The 20829-nt window shown below is 39.8% G+C and overlaps 1 protein-coding gene across 1 annotated transcript in view; it reads left to right on the top strand.

Annotated features, from left to right (window-relative positions):
• LOC124555019 (chondroitin sulfate synthase 2) overlaps positions 1-20829 on the top strand; it is a 118503-nt gene that overhangs the window by 59084 nt on the left and 38590 nt on the right. The window contains exons 3-4 of the mRNA XM_047128765.1: positions 4471-4623; positions 6081-6311. Coding sequence (XP_046984721.1) covers positions 4471-4623; positions 6081-6311 — 384 coding nt within the window. The remainder of the gene's footprint in view (positions 1-4470; positions 4624-6080; positions 6312-20829) is intronic.

Here is a 20829-nt window from a genome sequence, read left to right as displayed (position 1 = left end):
CAGAAACGCACCCTCTCGAAACCTGGCGATCAAGCTACACCGCGATGCAGAGCGCCTCTCTTGCAGAGCCCGCCACTTGAGTTTGCTAAACATCTCCGTAACGCTATCACGGTTACCAAATAACCCTGTGACGAAACGCGCCGCTCTTCTTTGGATCTTCTCTATCTCCTCCGTCAACCCGATCTGGTACGGATCCCACACTGATGAGCAATACTCAAGTATAGGTCGAACGAGTTTTTTGTAAGCCGCCTCCTTTGTTGATGGACTACATTTTCTAAGGACTCTCCCAATGAATCTCAACCTGGTACCCGCCTTACCAACAATTAATTTTATATGATCATTCCATTTCAAATCGTTCCACACGCATACTCTCAGATATTTTACAGAAGTAACTGCTACCAGTGTTTGTTCCACTATCATGTAATCATACAATAAAGGATCCTTCTTTCTATGTATTCGCAATACATTACATTTGTCTATGTTAAGGGTCAGTTGCCACTCCCTGCACCAAGTGCCTATCCGCTGCAGATCTTCCTGCATTTCGCTACAATTTTCTGATGCTGCAACTTCTGTGTATACTACAGCATCATCCGCAAAAAGCCACATGGAACTTCCGACACTATCTACTGAAAAGCAATGATCCCATAACACTCCCCTGTGGCACGCCAGAGGTTACTTTAACGTCTGTAGACGTCTCTCCATTGAGAATAACATGCTGTGTTCTGTTTGCTAAAAACTCTTCAATCCGGCCACACAGCTGGTCTGATATTCCGTAGGCTCTTACTTTGTTTAGCAGGCGACAGTGCGGAACTGTATCAAACGCCTTCCGCAAGTCAAGGAAAATAGCATCTACCTGGGAGCCTGTATGTAATATTTTCTGGGTCTAATGAACAAATAAAGCGAGTTGGGTCTCACACGATCACTGTTTCCGGAATCCATGTTGATTCCTACAGAGTAGACTCTGGGTTTCCAAAAACGACATGATACGCAAGCAAAAAACATGTTCTAAAATTCTACAACAGATTGACGTCAGAGATATAGGTCTATAGTTTTGCGCATCTGCTTGACGACCCTTCTTGAAGACTGGGACTACCTGTGCTCTTTTCCAATCATTTGGAACCTTCCACTCCTCTAGAGACTTGCGGTACACGGCTGTTAGAAGGGGGGGCAAGTTCTTTCGCGTACTCTGTGTAAAATCGAATTGGTATCCCGTCAGGTCCAGTGGACTTTCCTCTGTTGAGTGATTCCAGTTGCTTTTCTATTCCTTGGATATTTCGATGTCAGCCATTTTTTTGTTTGTGCGAGGATTTAGAGAAGGAACTGCAGTGCGGTCTTCCTCTGTGAAACAGCTTTGGAAAAAGGTGTTTAGTATTCCAGCTTTACGCGTGTCATCCTCTGTTTCAATGCCATCATCATCCCAGAGTGTCTGGATATGCTGTTTCGAGCCACTTACTGATTTAACGTAAGACCAGAACTTCCTAGGATTTTCTGTCAAGTTGGTACATAGAATTTTACTTTCGAATTCACTGAACGCTTCATGCATAGCCCTCCTTACGCTAATTTTGACATCGTTTAGCTTCTGTTTGTCTGAGAGGTTTTGGCTGCGTTTAAACTTGGAGTAAAGCTCTCCTTGCTTTCGCAGTAGTTTCCTAACTTTGTTGTTGAACCATGGTGGTTTTTTCCCGTCCCTCACAGTTTTACTCGGCACGTACCTGTCTAGAACGCATTTTACGATTGCCTTGAACTTTTTCCATAAACACTCAACATTGTCAGTGTCGGAACAGAAATTTTCGTTTTGATCTGTTAGGTAGTCTGAAATCTGCCTTCTATTACTCTTGCTAAACAGATAAACCTTCCTCCCTTTTTTATATTCCTATTAACTTCCATATTCAGAGATGCTGCAATGGCCTTATGATCACTGACGCCCTGTTTTGCACATACAGAGTCGAAAAGTTCGGATCTGTTTGTTATCAGTAGGTCCAAGATGTTATCTCCACGAGTCGGTTCTCTGTTTAATTGCTCGAGGTAATTTTCGGATAGTGCATTCAGTATAATGTCACTCGCTGCTCTGTCCCTACCACCTGTCCTAAACATTTGAGTGTCCCAGTCTATATCTGGTAAATTGAAATCTCCACCTAAGACTATAACATGCTGAGAAAATTTATGTGAAATGTATTCCAAATTTTCTCTCAGTTGTTCTGCCACTAATGCTGCTGAGTCGGGAGGTCGGTAAAAGGAGCCAGTTATTAACCTAGCTCAGTTGTTGAGTGTAACCTCCACCCATAATAATTCACAGGAACTATCCACTTCTACTTCACTACAGGATAAACTACTACTAACAGCGACGAACACTTCACCACCGGTCGCATGCAATCTATCCTTTCTAAACACCGCCTGTGCCTTTGTAAAAATTTCGGCAGAATTTATCTCTGGGTTCAGCCAGCTTTCTGTACCTATAACGATTTCAGCTTCAGTCTGATTTCCTTCCCCACTAAGAATTCATACTGCCTGTTGTCATTAACGGGTCATTAAACCTTAACCTTCCTTCCTAAATACCACTCCATCATAAAATTATTAAAAAAATATTTTATTCTCACCTACTTGGAGACACAAAATCTACTCTTTAAGAATCAACATAGATTCTACAAAAAGGGATCCTGTAAAGCTGTTCATCCATGAGATCCAGAAGACAGTAAATAGTGGTGCCCAGATTGATAACGTGTTCCTTGACCTCTGGAAGGCATTTAATACAGTCCTTTGCTGTTACCCAACAATTGAAACATGAGCTTATAAAATATTGAACTAACTATGACATATTGAGGACTTCTCAGAAGATGGAACTCAGCATGTTGCTCGTGATAGGAAGAAATTGTTAGAAATGAAAGTAACTTGGCCATACCCCAAATAAGTGTTGTAAGGTTTTACTGTTTATAATATACACTGAGATGACAAAAGTCATGGGATACCTCCTAATATTGTGTCAGAACTCCTTTTGCTTGGTGTAGAGCAACAACTCAGTGTGGCATGGGCTCAACAAATTGTTGGAAGTTCCCTGCAGAAGTATTGAGCCATGTTGCCTCTGTAGCCATCCATAATTGCAAGTGTTACTGGTGCAGGATTTTCTGCACAAACTGACCTCTCAGTTATGTCTAATAAACTTTCAATGAGATTCATGTTGTGTGGTGTAGGTGGCCAGATAATTTGCTCAAATTGTCTAGAATGTTTTCCAAACCAATTGCCAACAGTTGTGATCCAGTGATATGTTTAGAAACATGAAGTCCATGAAAGGCTGCAAATGGTCTATAAGTAGCCAAACATAACCATCTCCAGTCAATGATCTGTTCAGTTGGGTCAGAGGACCCTGTCCATTCCATGTAAATGCAGTGAACACCATTATGGAGCCACCACCAGCTTGAACAGTGCCTTGTTGACAACTTGGGTCCTCGGCTCCATAGGGCCTCAGCCGTACTCAAACCCTACCATCAGCTCTTACTAACTGAAATTGAGACTCATCTGACCCGTCCGTGGTTTTCCTGTCATCTAGGGTCCAACCAATGTGGGCATGAGCCAGGGGAGGCACTCTAGGCAATATTATGCTGTTAGCAAAGATACTTGCATTGGTCATCTGCAGCCACAGCCTGTTAACACCAAATTGTGCTGCACTGTCCTAACTGATTCAGGTACTGGCTCTTAATCTTTAACATAAACTAATGTAACACATTGCACATAATTGGACAGAAAGGCTCAATGTTATTTGATTACACGATTCACAATCAGTCACTGGAAACACACAGTCATTTGGTATATAGAAACATGATTTCAGAGTGATCTTACAACAACAATGTAAAACTAGTTGTAAGAGGAGTGAATACCAGACTAAGGTTTATTTGAAGAATTCTACGCAAATGTAGTTGTCCCATAAAGTAGACAGCTAACAATATCATTATTTGACTATTCTTGAGTAACAGACATCAGTCTGGGATACTTACCAGGTAGCATTAATACAGGAGATAGAAAAAAATTCCAAAGAAAAGAAACAAATTTTGTCACATGCTTGCTTAGTAGGTGCGAGAACATCAAAGAAATGATCACTGTACTGCAATGACATTTACTCCAAAGGAAGTGTAGTGCATTACCAAGGTTTACTGTTAAAAGCCTTAAAATAAATATTACAATAAGAATTGGGTACCATGCATCTTGTGAAATGGCTGTGACAAGAAAATTGGATAAATTTGAATGGATAACGATGCTTGCCGGTTGTTTTTTTTCTGCACATCATTCGCAAATGAAACAAGAAAAGAGAAAATGATAGTGCTACACAAAGTACCCTTCACCACGAACTGTGAAGTGATTTGCAGCATTTGTACGTAGATGTGAGTAATTGCCACTTATAGTTTATTACTTAGGTTATGTAATGAAATTTTTCTTTTATATCTCTGTTACATGTGTATGAATTCTGTTTTATTTCAGGGTCAGAAGTTTACGAGTTTTGAACTGAACAGTAATATGGACATCAGAAAAAATTTTGATAAATTGCAACAAGATCAGTTATTTGAATCTTCACTGACCATATATCCAGTCAGTGAAGCTTTGGCATACAAGTTGCATTCTTATTTTTGTAAGGTATGGTTGCTTTTGTGTTGCACTTTGATTGTGAGATGTGACATATATAAAAGTGATTCATACTAGAAAGAAAAGCTGATACTGGTATAAGATATCTTGACCATTAAAGTCTATTTCATGAACATCAGTACTTGCTGGTCTTATGATCTGAAGAAAAGAATATTTCTTTGAAATGAGGAAATAGTAAACAAATAACAGAGCCAAACACACACCAGTGCATTGTCCCAACACTGCAGCTCTACTAGGATGAGGCAGTGTTTCAGCTGGAGTGTGTGGCAGGAGGCAGGAGGAAGGAGACGTTGCTAAGGGCTGTGAAGGAGAGGCAGTAAGGGAACAGGACAGAAATGAGGCATTGGTAGCTCGCCGTGGCACGGATAAGGGAAGTTGTGTGTGGTGCCTGTACTGGATGAGTGGACTGGGAGAGGTAAATAAAATAGAGGAATGTGAAGACTGCACAAAGGAATGTGTTAGCATAGATTAAGTGGGAGAGTGGGAGGGAGGGGTGGGAATGAGTGTAAGACGGGCATATGGAGATCAAGGCCAAGAGGACTGCAGGATTGGAGTATGTATTGTAAGGGTAGCTCCCATCTAGGTAGTTCAGAGAAGCTAGTCTTAGTGGGGGGATTTAAATTGACATGAGCTGTGAAGCAGTCATTGAAGTGGAGAATGTAGTGATCAGCAGCCTGATCTGTCCTACACAGTTGCACCCTGAAGCACATCCAGTTACAGTACTGCCACAGCCATATCTGACCTTATCAGAGGCAGAGCCTTCTGTGAAAGCAGTTATGTCATATACTAGTTATACTATAACTTTTCCACTGCCTTTCACATGGGTCTCCAATGAATGGCCACTGTCAAACTGTGACTGAGGGCAGAACTGACCACCCAGTAGCAAAATGTACTGCGAACACAGTATGCTCAACTTCAGTGGCTGCTTCACAAACAGTGTCCCCTGGATCCTCCTCCCTGAAGACCAGCTTGCCCATCAGTTGACTCATCCACTTTCTTCTCCGCAGTCTCCCTCTTGCTCTGTACTATATTGACTTCCCAATCCACTCCTGCACTTCGTTGTACACCACACACAACTCCCCTTGTCTCCTTCAGGGCGAACTCGCAGGTGCCATATTCTGTTCCGATTCCTTTGCTGCCTCTCCCTTCCAACCCTAAACCAAACCTCCTTTCTCTTCCCACCCATTAAATCATAGAGTGTATTTTTACCTGTATCCATGAACATGAACTGTTGAAGACTCATCAATGATATAGTGTTTAACTGTTCTTTCTAAGTTCTAGCAAATCCTCGAATGATGTAGAGTGAATCATTTAATATTTTATTTTGTGGTTATATACTGTTGTATCAGTTAAGAGGCAGAGTTAATTGCTTTAAATGAGCTCCTGTTTTCTGTATTTGAAGATGAATTAGATTTGCTGATTTAATAATGGTTAGTTTTTGTTTTCAGTCATCTTTAAATGATGTTGTTAACAAAATAGATGCTTTGCGACATTCTATGACAAACAAAAGTCATACCTTAGTACCTATTACATGGCCTGTGGGAAACCAGCCAGGAAATATTCCAAGCACACGTTTTGACGTGTTGCGATGGGATTACTTCACTGAGAAATTAATGTATCTGGGTTCAGACTTTACCAATGTCAAACAGCTAACAGGTGCTGACAAACGTGACATTGAGGTAAATATCATTTTGTTTCAATATTTTTGATCTGTTGTGCCTGTTTTAACTAATTATTATAAGTAAAACACAAATACTATTCTTTTTAATTGGAAATATTATGAGCTGTTTTGCGACATACAGTGTGCTGGTAGAGCCAAAATGAAACATCTGGTTTCATTATTGTATAATCTAACTAGACATCACTGAAAGAATTTTACCTTAAAAAATTAGACAACTTTTATCTTCTTCATTTTGTATTATTTTGCAATTACATCAGTGTGTGACAGGCTGGGTAGAGATGCCTACTAGAAATAGAAAAAATATTAGCAGGCAAGACTAGAGAATAGGTACTAAATCATAACATTTAAAAATTATGAAGCTTGAGAATGGTCTGCTTTGAGAGGGGGAGAGAGAACAGTGAAAATAGTTTTATTTATTTATTCCTTTCGATATAACATTTGTCCTCATAATACAATGAAAATAAATAGCTCAAAATTCACAAACAAGTAGGATATATAAGGATCTTTTTATGATAATAGGCCATAGCCTTGCTGAAGGAACCATCCCAGCATTTTCCTGAAATAGTTTAGGAAAACCTAAGTCAGGATGGCTGGAAATATCAAACTTCATCCTCCCAAATATGAGGTCAATGTCTTAACAATTACAGTGCCACGTTCAGTCAGTCCCAATGATATCCTTATGATACTATGTTCTGTTTTTCATACACAGTTTGCATGAGATAACTTACATTATAAAAAAAACAGTTTTGCGTTGTTTCTTTAAACATCTCTGCACTATCACTGCATATGTTACAAACATCCTCTGGCAACTCCAGGACCAAGAATGTGCTGTTATCCCCTTGCACTTCCTTCAGTCTGCACATGGTGACTTAGAGGAACTCAGGAGAATAACATGGCATTTGTATCGTGCATTGTAGATCTTGGTACATGATTTTCTTGTAAAAGCATTACATTGTGTTCATGTATTGTAATGTGACTTGGTATTGTAGTTGTCCCCTATCATTATTAACCCCTACTCTAAATTCTCTTCAATTTTATAGAATGCATTATTTACAGAGAATGTAAGATGTATTTTAGTAATCTTTTTCACCTCCTTGGACAATCTTATACAATTTTATTCCCTTGTAGAAACTGTTGTTAGTTTTTTGTTTGTTTTTACTTGGTAAATGTATAAGTTCAAATTGCCCTGCGTTCTACATCTACATGTCTTCATCTAGATGATTACGCTGCAATTCACAATTACGTGACTGGCAGAGGGTTTATCAAACCACCTTCAAGCTATTTCTCTTCCATTCCACTCTCAAACAGCACATGGAAAAAAAGAACTCTTAACTCTTTCTGTGTAAGCTCTGATTTCTTTTATTTTATTATGGTGATCATTCCTCTATATATACGAGGATTGGAACTTCAACAGTGGCAACTATTTATTTACAGCTTGTACAAAACATATACATGTTTCAAAGTTTTGCTGACCTTCAAAGTAGTCACCAGCGTTGTGTATAACCTGTTGCCAGTGACGTGGAAGTCGTAGGATACTCTTAGCAGTGCCAGTGGTGTTGACAGTTCGAGCGGCGCGGTCTATTGCCTGACGAATTTGTAGCAGTTCTGAAGCGAATGCTGTGAAGTGTTTCCTTCAGTTTAGAAATCGAGTTGAACTTACGAGGGCTTAAGTCAGGGTAGTGCAGTAGGTTGCATAGCACTTAGCAGCCCCATCAGTCAAACAAATCAGTAACAGCTTGCACTGTACGTTCTTGAGCATTGTCCTGCAAAATGATGGTCAGGTCCTGCAGAAAGTGTCATCACTTCTGTCTCTATGTTGTTCATTTTTAGAACACAGCCTACGACCAGCTTAGAGACAGAAGTGATACACTTTCTGCAGGACCTGACCATCATTTTGCAGGACAATGCTCAAGCACATACAGTGCAAGCTGTTACTGATTTGTTTGACTTATGGGGCTGCTAAGTGCTATACAACCTACTGCACTCCCCTGACTTAAGCCCTCGTCAGTTCAACTCGATTTCTAAACTGAAGAAAACACTTCACGCCTTTCGCTTCAGAACTGCTATAAATTCGTCAGGCAGTAGGCCACGCCGCTCGAACTGTCAACACAACTGGCACTGCTAAGAGTATCCTATGACTTCCACATCACTGGCAACTGGTTATACACTACTGGTGACTACTTTGAAGGTCAGTAAAATTTGAAACATGTATCTATTTTGTACAAGCTGTAAATAAATAGTTGCCACTATTAAAGTTCCAATCCTCGTAGATGGGCACCTACAAAAATATTTTCACACTCTGAGGAGAAAGTTGCTGACCAAATTTTATAAGTTCCTGCCACAACAGAAAACGCCTGTGTTTTAATGACTGCCACCTCAATTTTTTTATCATATCCATGGCGCTCTCTCCCCTATTTCATGATAATACAAAATGGGTTGTCCTTCTTTGAACTTTTCCAGCTTCCCCCATCAGTTCTATTTGATGCAAATCCCACACCACATATAGCAGTATTCCAGAAGAGGGCAGACAAGCGTAGTGTAAGCAGTCACTTTAGTAGACCTTTTGCATTTTCTAAGTGTTCTGTCAATAAATCACAGTCTTTGGTTTGATTTCTGCTCAACATTATGTATGTGGTCATTCCAGAAGTTACTTGTGATTGTAAGCCCTAAGTATTTAGTTGAATTTACATCCTTTAGAGTTGTGTGTTTTTCCTGTAAGTGAAATTTAGCAGATACCTTTTAGTATACATGTCAATGACTTCATACTTTTCAGTATTTAGAGTCAATGGCCACTTCTTGCAGTATACAGATATCTTGTCTAATTTGTTTTGATCATCTGATGACGATAAATGACAGCATCATCTGCAAACCACTGAAGAGGACTGCTCGGATTGTCTTCTAAATTGTTTATGTAGATCAGGAAAAGCAGAGGGCCTATAATATTTCCTTGGGGAATGACAGATATCACTTGCATTTTATTCAGTGATTTCCCATTGATTACTATGTAGTGAGGCCTTTCTGACAGGTAATTGTGAAACCACTTGTGGGACGATACTACATAGGCACGCAATTAGAAATAGCTTGTTAGGAATGGTGTCAATAACTTTCTGGAAATCTAAAAATAAGGAATCGGTTTGATGGCCCCCCATCAATAACACTCATTACTATGTGTGTATAAAGAGCTAGTTGTGTTCACAAGAAAAATATTTCCAGAATCCATGTTGGCTATTTGTCAGTAAATCATTTTTCAGTGTAGTTCATAATCTTCAAACACAATTTATATTTCAAAATCCTGCTGCAGAGTGATGTTAGTGATATGGGTCTGTAATTCAGCAGATTACTCCAATTTCCTTTTTTTGGTATTGGTGTGACGTGTACAGCTTTCCACTCTTTAGGTACAAATCTTTCTATGAGTAAACAGTTGTATATGATTGCTAAGTATGCAACCATTGTATCAGCATACTCTGAAAGGAATCTGACTGGTGTACAGTCTGGACCAGAAGCCTTGCCATTATTAAGTGATTTAAGCTGTTTCACTACACTGAGAATATCTATTTCTAAGTTATTCATGTTGGCAATTATTCTACATTCAAATTCTGGAATATTTACTTCATTTTATTTGGTGAAGGAGTTACAGAAAACTGTGTTTAGTAATTCTGCCTTAGTGGCACTGTCATCCGTGACATCACCATCATTGTATTGCAGTGAAGGTATTGATTGTGCCTTTCTGCTGGTGTACTTTACATATGACCAGAATATCTTTGGATTTTATGCCAGGTTTTGAGACAGACTTTCATTGTGGAAACTGTTAAAAGCATCTCACACTGAAGTTTGCAGTAAATTTCAGGCTTCTGTAAAACTTTGCCAATCTTGGGGGGTTTAGCATCCTTTGAAATTGGGCATGCTTTTTTCGTTGCTTCTGCAACAGTGTTCTGATATATTTTGTGTACCATGGCGGACTAGTACCATCTCTTAGTTTTTTTTATCTGGTATGCATCTCTCAGTTGCTGTCAATACTGTTTCTTTGAATTCAAGCCTCATTTGGTCTACACTTTCATAGTTAGATTGGAAGGACTGGAGACGACTGTCTCTTAGGGAGGCATCCAGCAAATTTTTATCTGCTTTTTTAAAATAGCTGTATTTTGCATTTTTTTCATGTTATGGTATTTAGTTGTTCCATGATTATGTATAGAACTATTAGTGAAATACTTACTAATTTTTCCCTGATAATGCACAACAGAGTAGCAGATGGGCTCACTTTGTGCTGTAAGGATACCCACTGTTTTTAATAGTTTTTTTACGTTGATCCTGACCACGACTTTTGGTTGTTATTCTTATGGTCCTTTTCTGCAGTTTGAAAATTGTGTCCATGTTTTGTGCCTTTGATCTCAAGAGAAGAATCTCATAGATCAGAACTGAGTGTACATAGAAATAGTTTGTCACCACAAGAAATTGGCTTTTGCAAACTGATGCCAGAACCATAAGAACATAACATGCTGATGACATTCTTTTTGCCATCATCTTTAACTATTCATTCAGTATTGAGTTTTTGTATTTACTACCTTTCTCAAAACTTTTTTACTCTCATCTCTCTCCATCTCTCATGCTGTTTGATGCCCTAACAACATAATATAATTATAATAATAATAATAATAATAATAATAATAATAATATATCCTCTTTCCCTTCATGTTATCTTGCCACTTTCATGCCTGGCCTTCATTGGTGATTTCCTTTCTGGAAATATTGATTGTTTCCACATAATGGTAATAATAGAATGAAGTGCTGGCAGAACATGAAAGTTAAAAAAAATTGAAATGATTTTTGTTTGATAACTCCTCCTTCATAGGTGAATTGCATATTGTTGGGTTACATTTATCAAATCTTTTTTTATGCCAATAACAGAGATTTGGTGACATCGCCTTGAGACCCTGATCATTGAAGTATTTTGTTAATTCTGTTATCCCACCAGCAGCATTGCTTACAATACTGGAGTTAGTTAATTAGTTAGTTTCATGTACAATTGATCATTTGTACAATTTAATTGTAATGATGAGGAACGAGTCATGTTACACATTCGTATGTGAATATGGCTACATGCCGACTATTTAGATTTTTTAATACATTTGTGAGTTAGTAGTTCATACCCACCACCTTTCACTCACTACAAAAATAGGCATTCTTATACAGAATAGAAGGATTTGCCAATGAGAAATTTTTTCAGTTTGTTTCAAAATTTCACTTTGCTGTCTGTCAGACATTCTCTATCATTGGGTAAGTGATCAAAAATTGTGGTGGCAGTGTTGTGCACCCTTTGTTTTGCTAAAGACAACCTTAATGCCAAGTAATAAATGTAATTTTTTCTACTGCTATTCTAATTATGTAAATGATTGTTTCTTTGAACTGTGGTGAATTATTTACAACAAACTTCATGAGGGAATAAATACATTGTGAGGCAGTAATAAAAATGCCTAACTACATAAACAGATGTCTACAAGATGATCATGGGTGAGCACCACAATTATTCTTACAGCACATTTTTGAGCAATGAAGACTTTCTTACTTAAAGATGAGTTACCCCAGAACATTATTCCATATGACATTCTTGAATGAGAATACGTGAAGTATGTCAACTTACTGATTTGTCTCTCCCCAAGATTTGTAATGATTCAAAGTGCAAATGTGGCTGAACTATGTTGTTTTAGAAGTTCCAAAAGGTGTTTCTTTCACTTTAAATTCTCATCAATATGGACACAAACAATTTGAAGTTTCCACCATAGTTATTATTTCCTCACCATGTATTAACACAGTGTTGGTGTAGTACCTCTATATGTGCAGAACTGAATATGTTGTGTCTTTTTGAAACTGAGAGTGAGACCACTCACAGAAAATTACTTAGTAATTCTTTTAAGAACATTATTTACCATTTCTTCTGTTGCTATATGTGTGTTTGGACTGATTATGATAATAGTACCATCAATAAAAAGAATTAATTCTGCTTCTTGTAGCTTAGACGAAGATCGTTTATATTTATGAGAAGTAGTAGTGGACATAAGATTGAGCATTGTGGAACCCCATAAGTGATTTCTGTCCCATCAGAAGAATTTCATCTGCTTACATTGGTTAAATTGTTAAATACAGCTTTCTGCTTTCTTTTGGGTAGATATGACATTATCCATTGGTTGGCTATACTGAAAATTCCATAAAACCTCAGTTTATCAAGGAGAATATTGTGATTTACATAGTCAAATGTCATAGATAGGTTACGGAAAATACCAACTGGTGCTGTTTTGTTGTTTAGTTCTTGTAAAACTTGGTTTGTTAATTTGTGAACTTTCAGTTGAGCACATCTTCTAAAATCTAAACTGTGATTTACTGGAATTTTATTGTTGCTGAGGTGGTATTCTATTGTAGAATACATGGCCCTCTCAGAACTTTTGGAAAATGATGTCGGTAGTGAAACAGGTTGGTAGTTGTATCCCTCCAATCACCTTTCTTATAGAAGTGTTCAACAATGGCACATTTCAATCTCTGTGGAAAAATGCCTTGTTACTTATGCATAACATATTTCAGAAAAGACAGTGCTATTATATGGGAACAAGTCTTTAGTATTCTGTTGGAAACACCACCAAATTCAGATGAGCTTGTATTTTTGTGAGAATATATAATTTTGAATCCCCGCCAGCAGACATTGCGATTGAGGCAGATGAACTGGCATGGGTAGAGCAGCGTAGTAGTTCAGAAACTTGCTGCTATGTATGGCCATGCATCACATGGTATGGGCAGACCCAGTGATGGAAGTGTTTACTTGCAGGCAGCAGTAAGCAGAACACTCAACATTAAACTCAGAGGTTAATGGGGTCACAGCTCTTGACATCAGGTTAATGGGGTCACAGCTCTTGACATCAAGCCAACAAGTACCTGGCACTGCCACTAGATGTCACGCTCAGTGTGTTACTGTTTTCAAGACTTATGAAAATGACTGCAGTGTGTATGAGCTATTGTTGGAGGATTTGTTATGCACTCTGTGTGTGTTTTCACTCTGGTCAGCCAGCAGGTTGTGTTGATTTTATAGCTCTGAGCTTATACACGAGCATATATCGTACCAGGGGACCTTATGGATGCACCCCATTTAATTTATATTTATGTACATTTATAGGATTTGGAAGTCTGGCCCTCAGGGGTTCAGTATTCTTTTGCTGGGTACGGGCTTGGCGACCCTAGTGTTACAGAGCTGGATACTAGCAAACACTGCTAGTCCTCTTGTCACTTTAAGCTCTGGGCCAGCTTTAACGACCAGTGTATGATGCGGGGATGGAACATTGTGTGCCACAGGGAATGGGGATCATGGCTTGACAGCCTGGATTGTGAGGATGGTGAAAACCTCTATAAAAAAAAAACCTCAATCTCTAGGTGTGCTGTGCACCGATTAGGTGCATGGCTGTTGAGGTAGAACAGTTGTTAGTGGGCAGCCTCTGGGGAAACTGCTGCACCTACATTGTATAAGGCTTACTCAGGCAAATAGGGCTTTGTCTCAGTGGACCATTATTTCCCTAGTTGCTCATGGGATCAAGTTGGAGCTGTCTAACAAGAGGGTGCATGTAGCCAGTCCACCCGATTCAGAATTTTTTTCAGAGTTCTTGTACTACTAGTAACGGAATGCATGCTGCCTGCCAGAATGTGTTTATAATAGTTAAAAGGAAATAGGGCAGCTTTGAGAAAGTATCCACTTTTTATATACAAAGGGGTTTAGAGAGCATTGCTGCCACTTTAAAATCTATCAGATGATTGTGCAGTGGGATGCTGTTGGTAGAAACTTATAGTTCCCAACAACTAAAGAACCTCCAGGAAGCTAACTGCCTTGGGGAATATGCAATCAAAACTGTGTTACATAATGCCTTGAACTACAGGAAAGGTGTTGTGTCTTGCAGAGATCTGGTAGATAGTCCCAGAGAAAAACTGAAAAATGAGTGAGCCCAAGAAGTCTTTGTTGATGTGCAAAGTATTATGAAAAGGGTGGGTGGTGATCTGATTAAATTTATTCAGCACAGAACTTCCAGAGATAAATTCTACCGAAATTTTTACAAAGGCACAGACGGTGTTTAGAAAGGACAGATTGCATGCAACCGGTGGTGACGTGTTTGTCGCTGTTAAAGTGCGCGTCATATATCTTGGCGGCCGAGTTTAGGTTCGTTCTGCGCATCTGACGTCACAAAACACAGTCAGCCAATGAACAGAGAACGACGTTGCCAGATCTCGACAGCAGTGCAGAGCACGGACGAGTGTCTTCAGTTTTAGAAACGTTCAGTCATAAATAAAGTAATAGAACAAAAACAATGTCTTGATAGCAGACTTTCTTTTACAGAAAGTTTGGAAAAAGCATTCTTTATACCAATTGCTTCATATTCTATTAATTAATTAAACCAAACAAGCAATAAGACTCCTAATTCAGGCAATAGCAAGGAAAGGTGTTTGTTTCAATCTCACGAACTGCTTTTTCGCAATAAAGAACAGCGGTAATTGTTTATTTCCTACTGTACTTCGATGAAGCGTGAGTAATTCATAGTCATACCAACAGTGTTTATAAGTAGTTGCGTGAGGTGTTAAAGTCCTTATGGAGTTACACTGTTCGATGAGCTGAGGTAGCGGAACGGTTAAGGTGTCGGGCTACCAAGTGAAAGGTTATGAGTTCAAACCTTGTGTGGTGCTTAATATTTTCTTTATTTAAAAACAATATTGGAGTGCCTTACTTCACGAATTTTATTTGTTTGAATGAAATTTCTAGTGCTTTACCTCTTCATTAACTTTTTCGCTGCTGCAGACACATGCTCCCCGCATTCCGCGCTGTGCGCGATTTTGTCATCACTGCACTTCTCGCCTGTGCAGACACATGGTGTTCCCACTGCTTTCACACACTTATCATTCGATTTCACAAAAACTATTTGGCCAAAAAATTTGATTTTTACACGTCTTCTTGCCTGATACCTTCCCCCCATAAATGACTTAATTTTGTTTTGATGTGCAGCATTAAATGTAGTAAACCATTGCACGTAATTTTGAAGAGTTTGCAGAGGTAAAAGTCCATAGCGTATACTTTCCGTATGGTCGATTTTAGTTGCCACAATGTTGAGAATGAAATGTGGACAAGATACCTAAATTTCATATAATATTTACTGTATAACAATATCTCATTTAATTTAAGTACCACATAGGTGTCGTATGTAATATTGAGAAATATTCCGTCTTTCGCGACTGTAATAAAAGTTTTATATACACACGGCACGTTTGGCTTTATTTTAAAGCACTTCCATCGGTGAAAGGTATGGCACATACACAATGGTATTCATGTTCTATTTCTTGATTTTGTTCCACAGTCGCAGTTTTACCAATGGTATTGAAATATATCCCTCTTCTGCAACTGTAATAAGCGACTTATTTAGACCAGACGCGTTTCTCTCTTTTGAAGCATCATAAGAGGACTGTATTTTGTGTCCTCCATTGCCAAGTCACCATCCGTAGTTTTGTGCTGCGGTAGCACAATATTCAACGTTTGTGTTGGCTCATCAGTGTTTTAGCAAATAAATGCTGTTTGTGTGTGCCACACACAAAATTATATTTGACATAGCTCTGAGCACTTCACTGACAGACGGTATATTCAAGTCCTAATGTTTTTGTAAGTCCACAGTTTTGTTTAATGTATTTTGTCTACTTCCTTTTGATTGATTGAAGTGCTTTAAAATAAAGCCAAACGTGCCCAGTGTAAGTAAAACTTTTGTTACAGTCGCGAAAGGTGGAATATTTCTCAATATTACATAGGACACTTATGTGGTACTTAAATGAAATATATAGGTATCTTGTCCACATTTCATTCTCAACATTGTGGCAACTAAAATCGACCGTACGGAAAGTATACTCTATGGACTTTTACCTCTGCAAACTCTTCAAAATTTCGTGCAAAGGTTTACTATATTTAATGCTGCATAATAACTGCGTTGAACATCGAAACAAAATTAAGTCATTTATGGGGGGAAGGTATCAGTCAAGAAGATAGGTAAAAATCTAATTTTTGAGCCAAATAGTTTTTGTGGAATCGAATGATAAAGAGTGTCAAAGCAGTCGGAACACAATGTGTCTGCACAGGCGAGCAGTGCAGTGACAAAATCGCCCACAGCGCGGAATGCAGGGAGCACGTCTTTGTAGCAGCGAAAGGGTTAATGCGGCCGTGGTGGCTTTACTTCATGAACTGCGTGCTCCCCCCTACACGTAAGCTTGCGAACTATGCTATACTATGGAGCTGCTTCTATTGGCGCGTGCGTCGTGTGCAACTGGCAACGCAGCAATCTCCAGCGTCTGGGCGGGCATGCGCGAGCCGCCAAGATAAAAGAATTGAACTATAGTAGTAGTTTATCCTGTAGTGAAGTAGAAGTGGATAGTTCCTGTGAATTATTATGGGTGGAGGTTACACTCAACAACCGAGCTAGGTTAATAGTTGCCTCTTTTTACCGACCTCCCGACTCGGCAGCATTAGTGGCAGAACAACTGAGAGAAAATTTGGAATACATTTCACATAAATTTTCTCAGCATGTTATAGTCTTAGGTGGAGATTTCAATTAACCAGATACAGACTGGGACACTCAGATGTTTAGGACGGGTGGTAGGGACAGAGCATCAAGTGACATTATACTGAGTTCACTATCTGAAAATTACCTCGAGCAATTAAACAGAGAACCGACTCATGGAGATAACATCTTGGACCTACTGATAACAAACAGACCCGAACTTTTCGACTCTGTAAGTGCAGAACAGGGAATCAGTGATCGTAAGTCCATTGCAGCATCCCTGAATATGGAAGTTAATAGGAATATAAAAAAGGGAGGAAGGTTTATCTGTTTAGCAAGAGTAATAGAAGGCAGATTTCAGACTACCTAACAGATCAAAACGAAAATTTCTGTTCCGACACTGACAATGTTGAGTGTTTATGGAAAAAGTTCAAGGCAATTGTAAAATGCGTTTTAGACAGGTACATGCCAAGTAAAACTGTGAGGGACGGGAAAAAACCACCGTAGTTCAACAACAAAGTTAGGAAACTACTCCGAAAGCAAAGAGAGCTTCACTCCAAGTTCAAACGCAGCCAAAACCTCTCAGACAAACAGAAACTAAACGATGTCAAAGTTAGCGTAAGGAGGGCTATGCGTGAAGTGTTCAGTGAATTCGAAAGTAAAATTCTATGTACCAACTTGACAGAAAATCCTAGGAAGTTCTGGTCTTACGTTAAATCAGTAAGTGGCTCGAAACAGCATATCCAGACACTCCGGGATGATGATGGCATTGAAACAGAGGATGACACGCGTAAAGCTGAAATACTAAACACCTTTTTCCAAAGCTGTTTCACAGAGGAAGACCACACTGCAGTTCCTTCTCTCAATCCTCGCACAAACAAAAAAAAAATGGCTGACATTGAAATATCCAAGGAATAGAAAAGCAACTGGAATCACTCAACAGAGGAAAGTCCACTGGACCTGACGGGATACCAATTCGATTCTACACAGAGTACGCGAAAGAACTTGCCCCCCTTCTAACAGCCGTGTACCGCAAGTCTCTAGAGGAGTGGAAGGTTCCAAATGATTGGAAAAGAGCACAGGTAGTCCCAGTCTTCAAGAAGATGCGCAAAACTATAGACCTATATCTCTGACGTCGATCTGTTGTAGAATTTTAGAACATGTTTTTTGCTTGCGTATCATGTCGTTTTTGGAAACCCAGAATATACTCTGTTGGAATCAACATGGATTCCGGAAACAGTGATCGTGTGGGACCCAACTCGCTTTATTTGTTCATTAGACCCAGAAAATATTAGATACAGGCTTCCAGGTAGATGCTATTTTCCTTGACTTCCGGAAGGCATTTGATACAGTTCCGCACTGTCGCCTGATAAACAAAGTAAGAGCCTATGGAATATCAGACCAGCTGTGTGGCTGGATCGAAGAGTTTTTAGCAAACAGAACACAGCATGTTGTTCTCAATGGAGAGACGTCTACAGACGTTAAAGTAACCTCTGGCGTGCCACAGGGGAGTGTTATGGGACCATTGCTTTTCACAATATATATAAATGACCTAGTAGATAGTGTCGGAAGTTCCATGTGGCTTTTTGCGGATGATGCTGTAGTATACACAGAAGTTGCAGCATTAGAAAATTGTAGCGAAATGCAGGAAGATCTGCAGCAGATAGGCACTTGGTGCAGGGAGTGGCAACTGACCCTTAACATAGACAAATGTAATGTATTGCGAATATATAGAAAGAAGGATCCTTTATTGTATGATTACATGATAGTGGAACAAACACTGGTAGCAGTTACTTCTGTAAAATATCTGGGAGTATGTGTGCGGAACGATTTGAAGTGGAATGATCATATAAAATTAATTGTTGGTAAGGCGGGTACCAGGTTGAGATTCATTGGGAGAGTCCTTAGAAAATGTAGTCCATCAACAAAGGAGGTGGCTTACAAAACACTCGTTCGACCTATACTTGAGTATTGCTCGTCAGTGTGGGATCTGTACCAGATCGGGTTGACGGAGGAGATAGAGAAGATCCAAAGAAGAGCGACGCGTTTCGTCACAGGGTTATTTGGTAACCGTGATAGCGTTACGGAGATGTTTAGCAAACTCAAGTTGCAGACTCTGCTAGAGAGGCGCTCTGCATCGCGGTGTAGCTTGCTCGCCAGGTTTCAAGAGGGTGCGTTTCTGGATGAGGTATTGAATATATTGCTTCCCCCTACTTATACCTCTCAAGGAGATCACGAATGTAAAATTAGAGAGATTCGAGCACGCACAGAGGCTTTCAGACAGTCGTTCTTCCCGCGAACCATTCGCGACTGGAACAGAAAAGGGAGGTAATGACAGTGGCACGTAAAGTGCCCTTCGCCGCACACCGTTGGGTGGCTTGTGGAGTATAGATGTAGATGTAAAGTATGTCAAGGCAGGTTTCCTTCACCTAAGCATACGCCATACAGCCTTATGCCCCCAACCCAGTGTGCTGTTTTAAATGCCAGCATTTTGGGCACGCCACTTTAGGATGTAAAGGATAAGCCACTTGTGGCAAATGTGGTAAGGTCGCCCATGAAGGACTCAGTTGTTCGTCTCCTCTGAAGTGTGTAAATTGCCCTGGGAATCACCCAGTATGATGTAGGGACTGCAGTGTCTTTCTTGGAGAAAGGAAGATACAAGAGATTAATACTACGAAGTGCGTCCAGTATGGTAGGGCAAAAAAGATCTAAAAGGCCTTGGACCACAGCACACGAGTGATCCATCATCCTGCGGACGTATTTATCCCAAAGACCTCAGGTCATCTTAGGAGGCAACCAGTACCTTGGTGGATCTGTGAGTCTTACTCATCAGTCTGGGTCTGGTGAGCGGCTCTCTGACAGTTTAAATACTGCCACACAGCAGACAGCCTCTTCACAAGAGCTCTGACACATGATTATGGAGGGCAAGAAAAGGTCATGGAAGCATTCCTGGAGTCTTGCCAATTGTTCATCATGTTCTGCCAAAGTATAGGTAGCCATCAGAAGACTTTCCGTCAAGTACAGTCGTTTACCAATAGCAACAATGCTGAAACAGGGATATCTGCTAATAATGTCTGGCAACATCACTCAGATGATGGCAAGCATTCTGAGTCTTACAGTTGTCCTTCCTCCATGTGTGAGCTGGATTTGGCACTGTCCGAGACTCGTAATACTGCGCCTGGTCATGAGCAAATCTGGTACAGCATGCTTCAACATTTTCCAGCAGTGTCAGGGAAATTCTGCTTGAATGTTTTAATTTGATATAGCAGGCAGGCCATTTTCCCAACTTGTGGAGACAGGCGGTATTGGTACCTCTCCTTTAACCAGGAAAGGACTGAACATATCCCAGTAGCTGTGTAGCAAAGACCCTGGAGCGAATGGTTGACCATCATCTGGTCTGTTTGTGAAAGACCAGGCAACTCCTTAGCCACTCTTTAGTGTGGATTTCAGAAATTTCGGCCAAAGTTGACAGCCTGACCCTGCTAGAGGCAACTACCCTGCAGGATTTCCTCCATAAACATCACTTTTTTGTTATATTTTTGACGTCAGTAAGATGTATGGCACTACTTGGAAATGCAGTAGTCTAGGGCAGATCCACTAATGAGGCTTTTGTGGCCACCTCTCCATCTTCATGCAATGCTTCCTCTCTAAACAGTTTTGCAGATGCAAAGTTGGTTAAGTGCTGTTGGATCATTTTGAGCAGGACAATGTTGTTCCTCAGGGCTCCTTGCCATATCTACAAACAGTATCACATCTATTGTAAGGAGTCCTGTACAGTGTCCATTATTTGTGGACGATTTTACAGTTTTCTGTTCCTCCTCCAGTGTTACAGTGTTTTTCAATGACAGTCTTTCTCATTGTACTTTTAATTTGCCTGGCTTCCATATGAGGGACCCATTCTACATTTTAGAGTTTCAGTGAGGTTTCACGACCTCATTTTTGACTCCGAGCTGTTGT

This window comes from Schistocerca americana, chromosome X (assembly GCF_021461395.2).
Source record: "Schistocerca americana isolate TAMUIC-IGC-003095 chromosome X, iqSchAmer2.1, whole genome shotgun sequence".
Taxonomy (NCBI): domain Eukaryota; kingdom Metazoa; phylum Arthropoda; class Insecta; order Orthoptera; family Acrididae; genus Schistocerca; species Schistocerca americana.
This window is presented reverse-complemented; position numbering and strand designations above follow the sequence as displayed.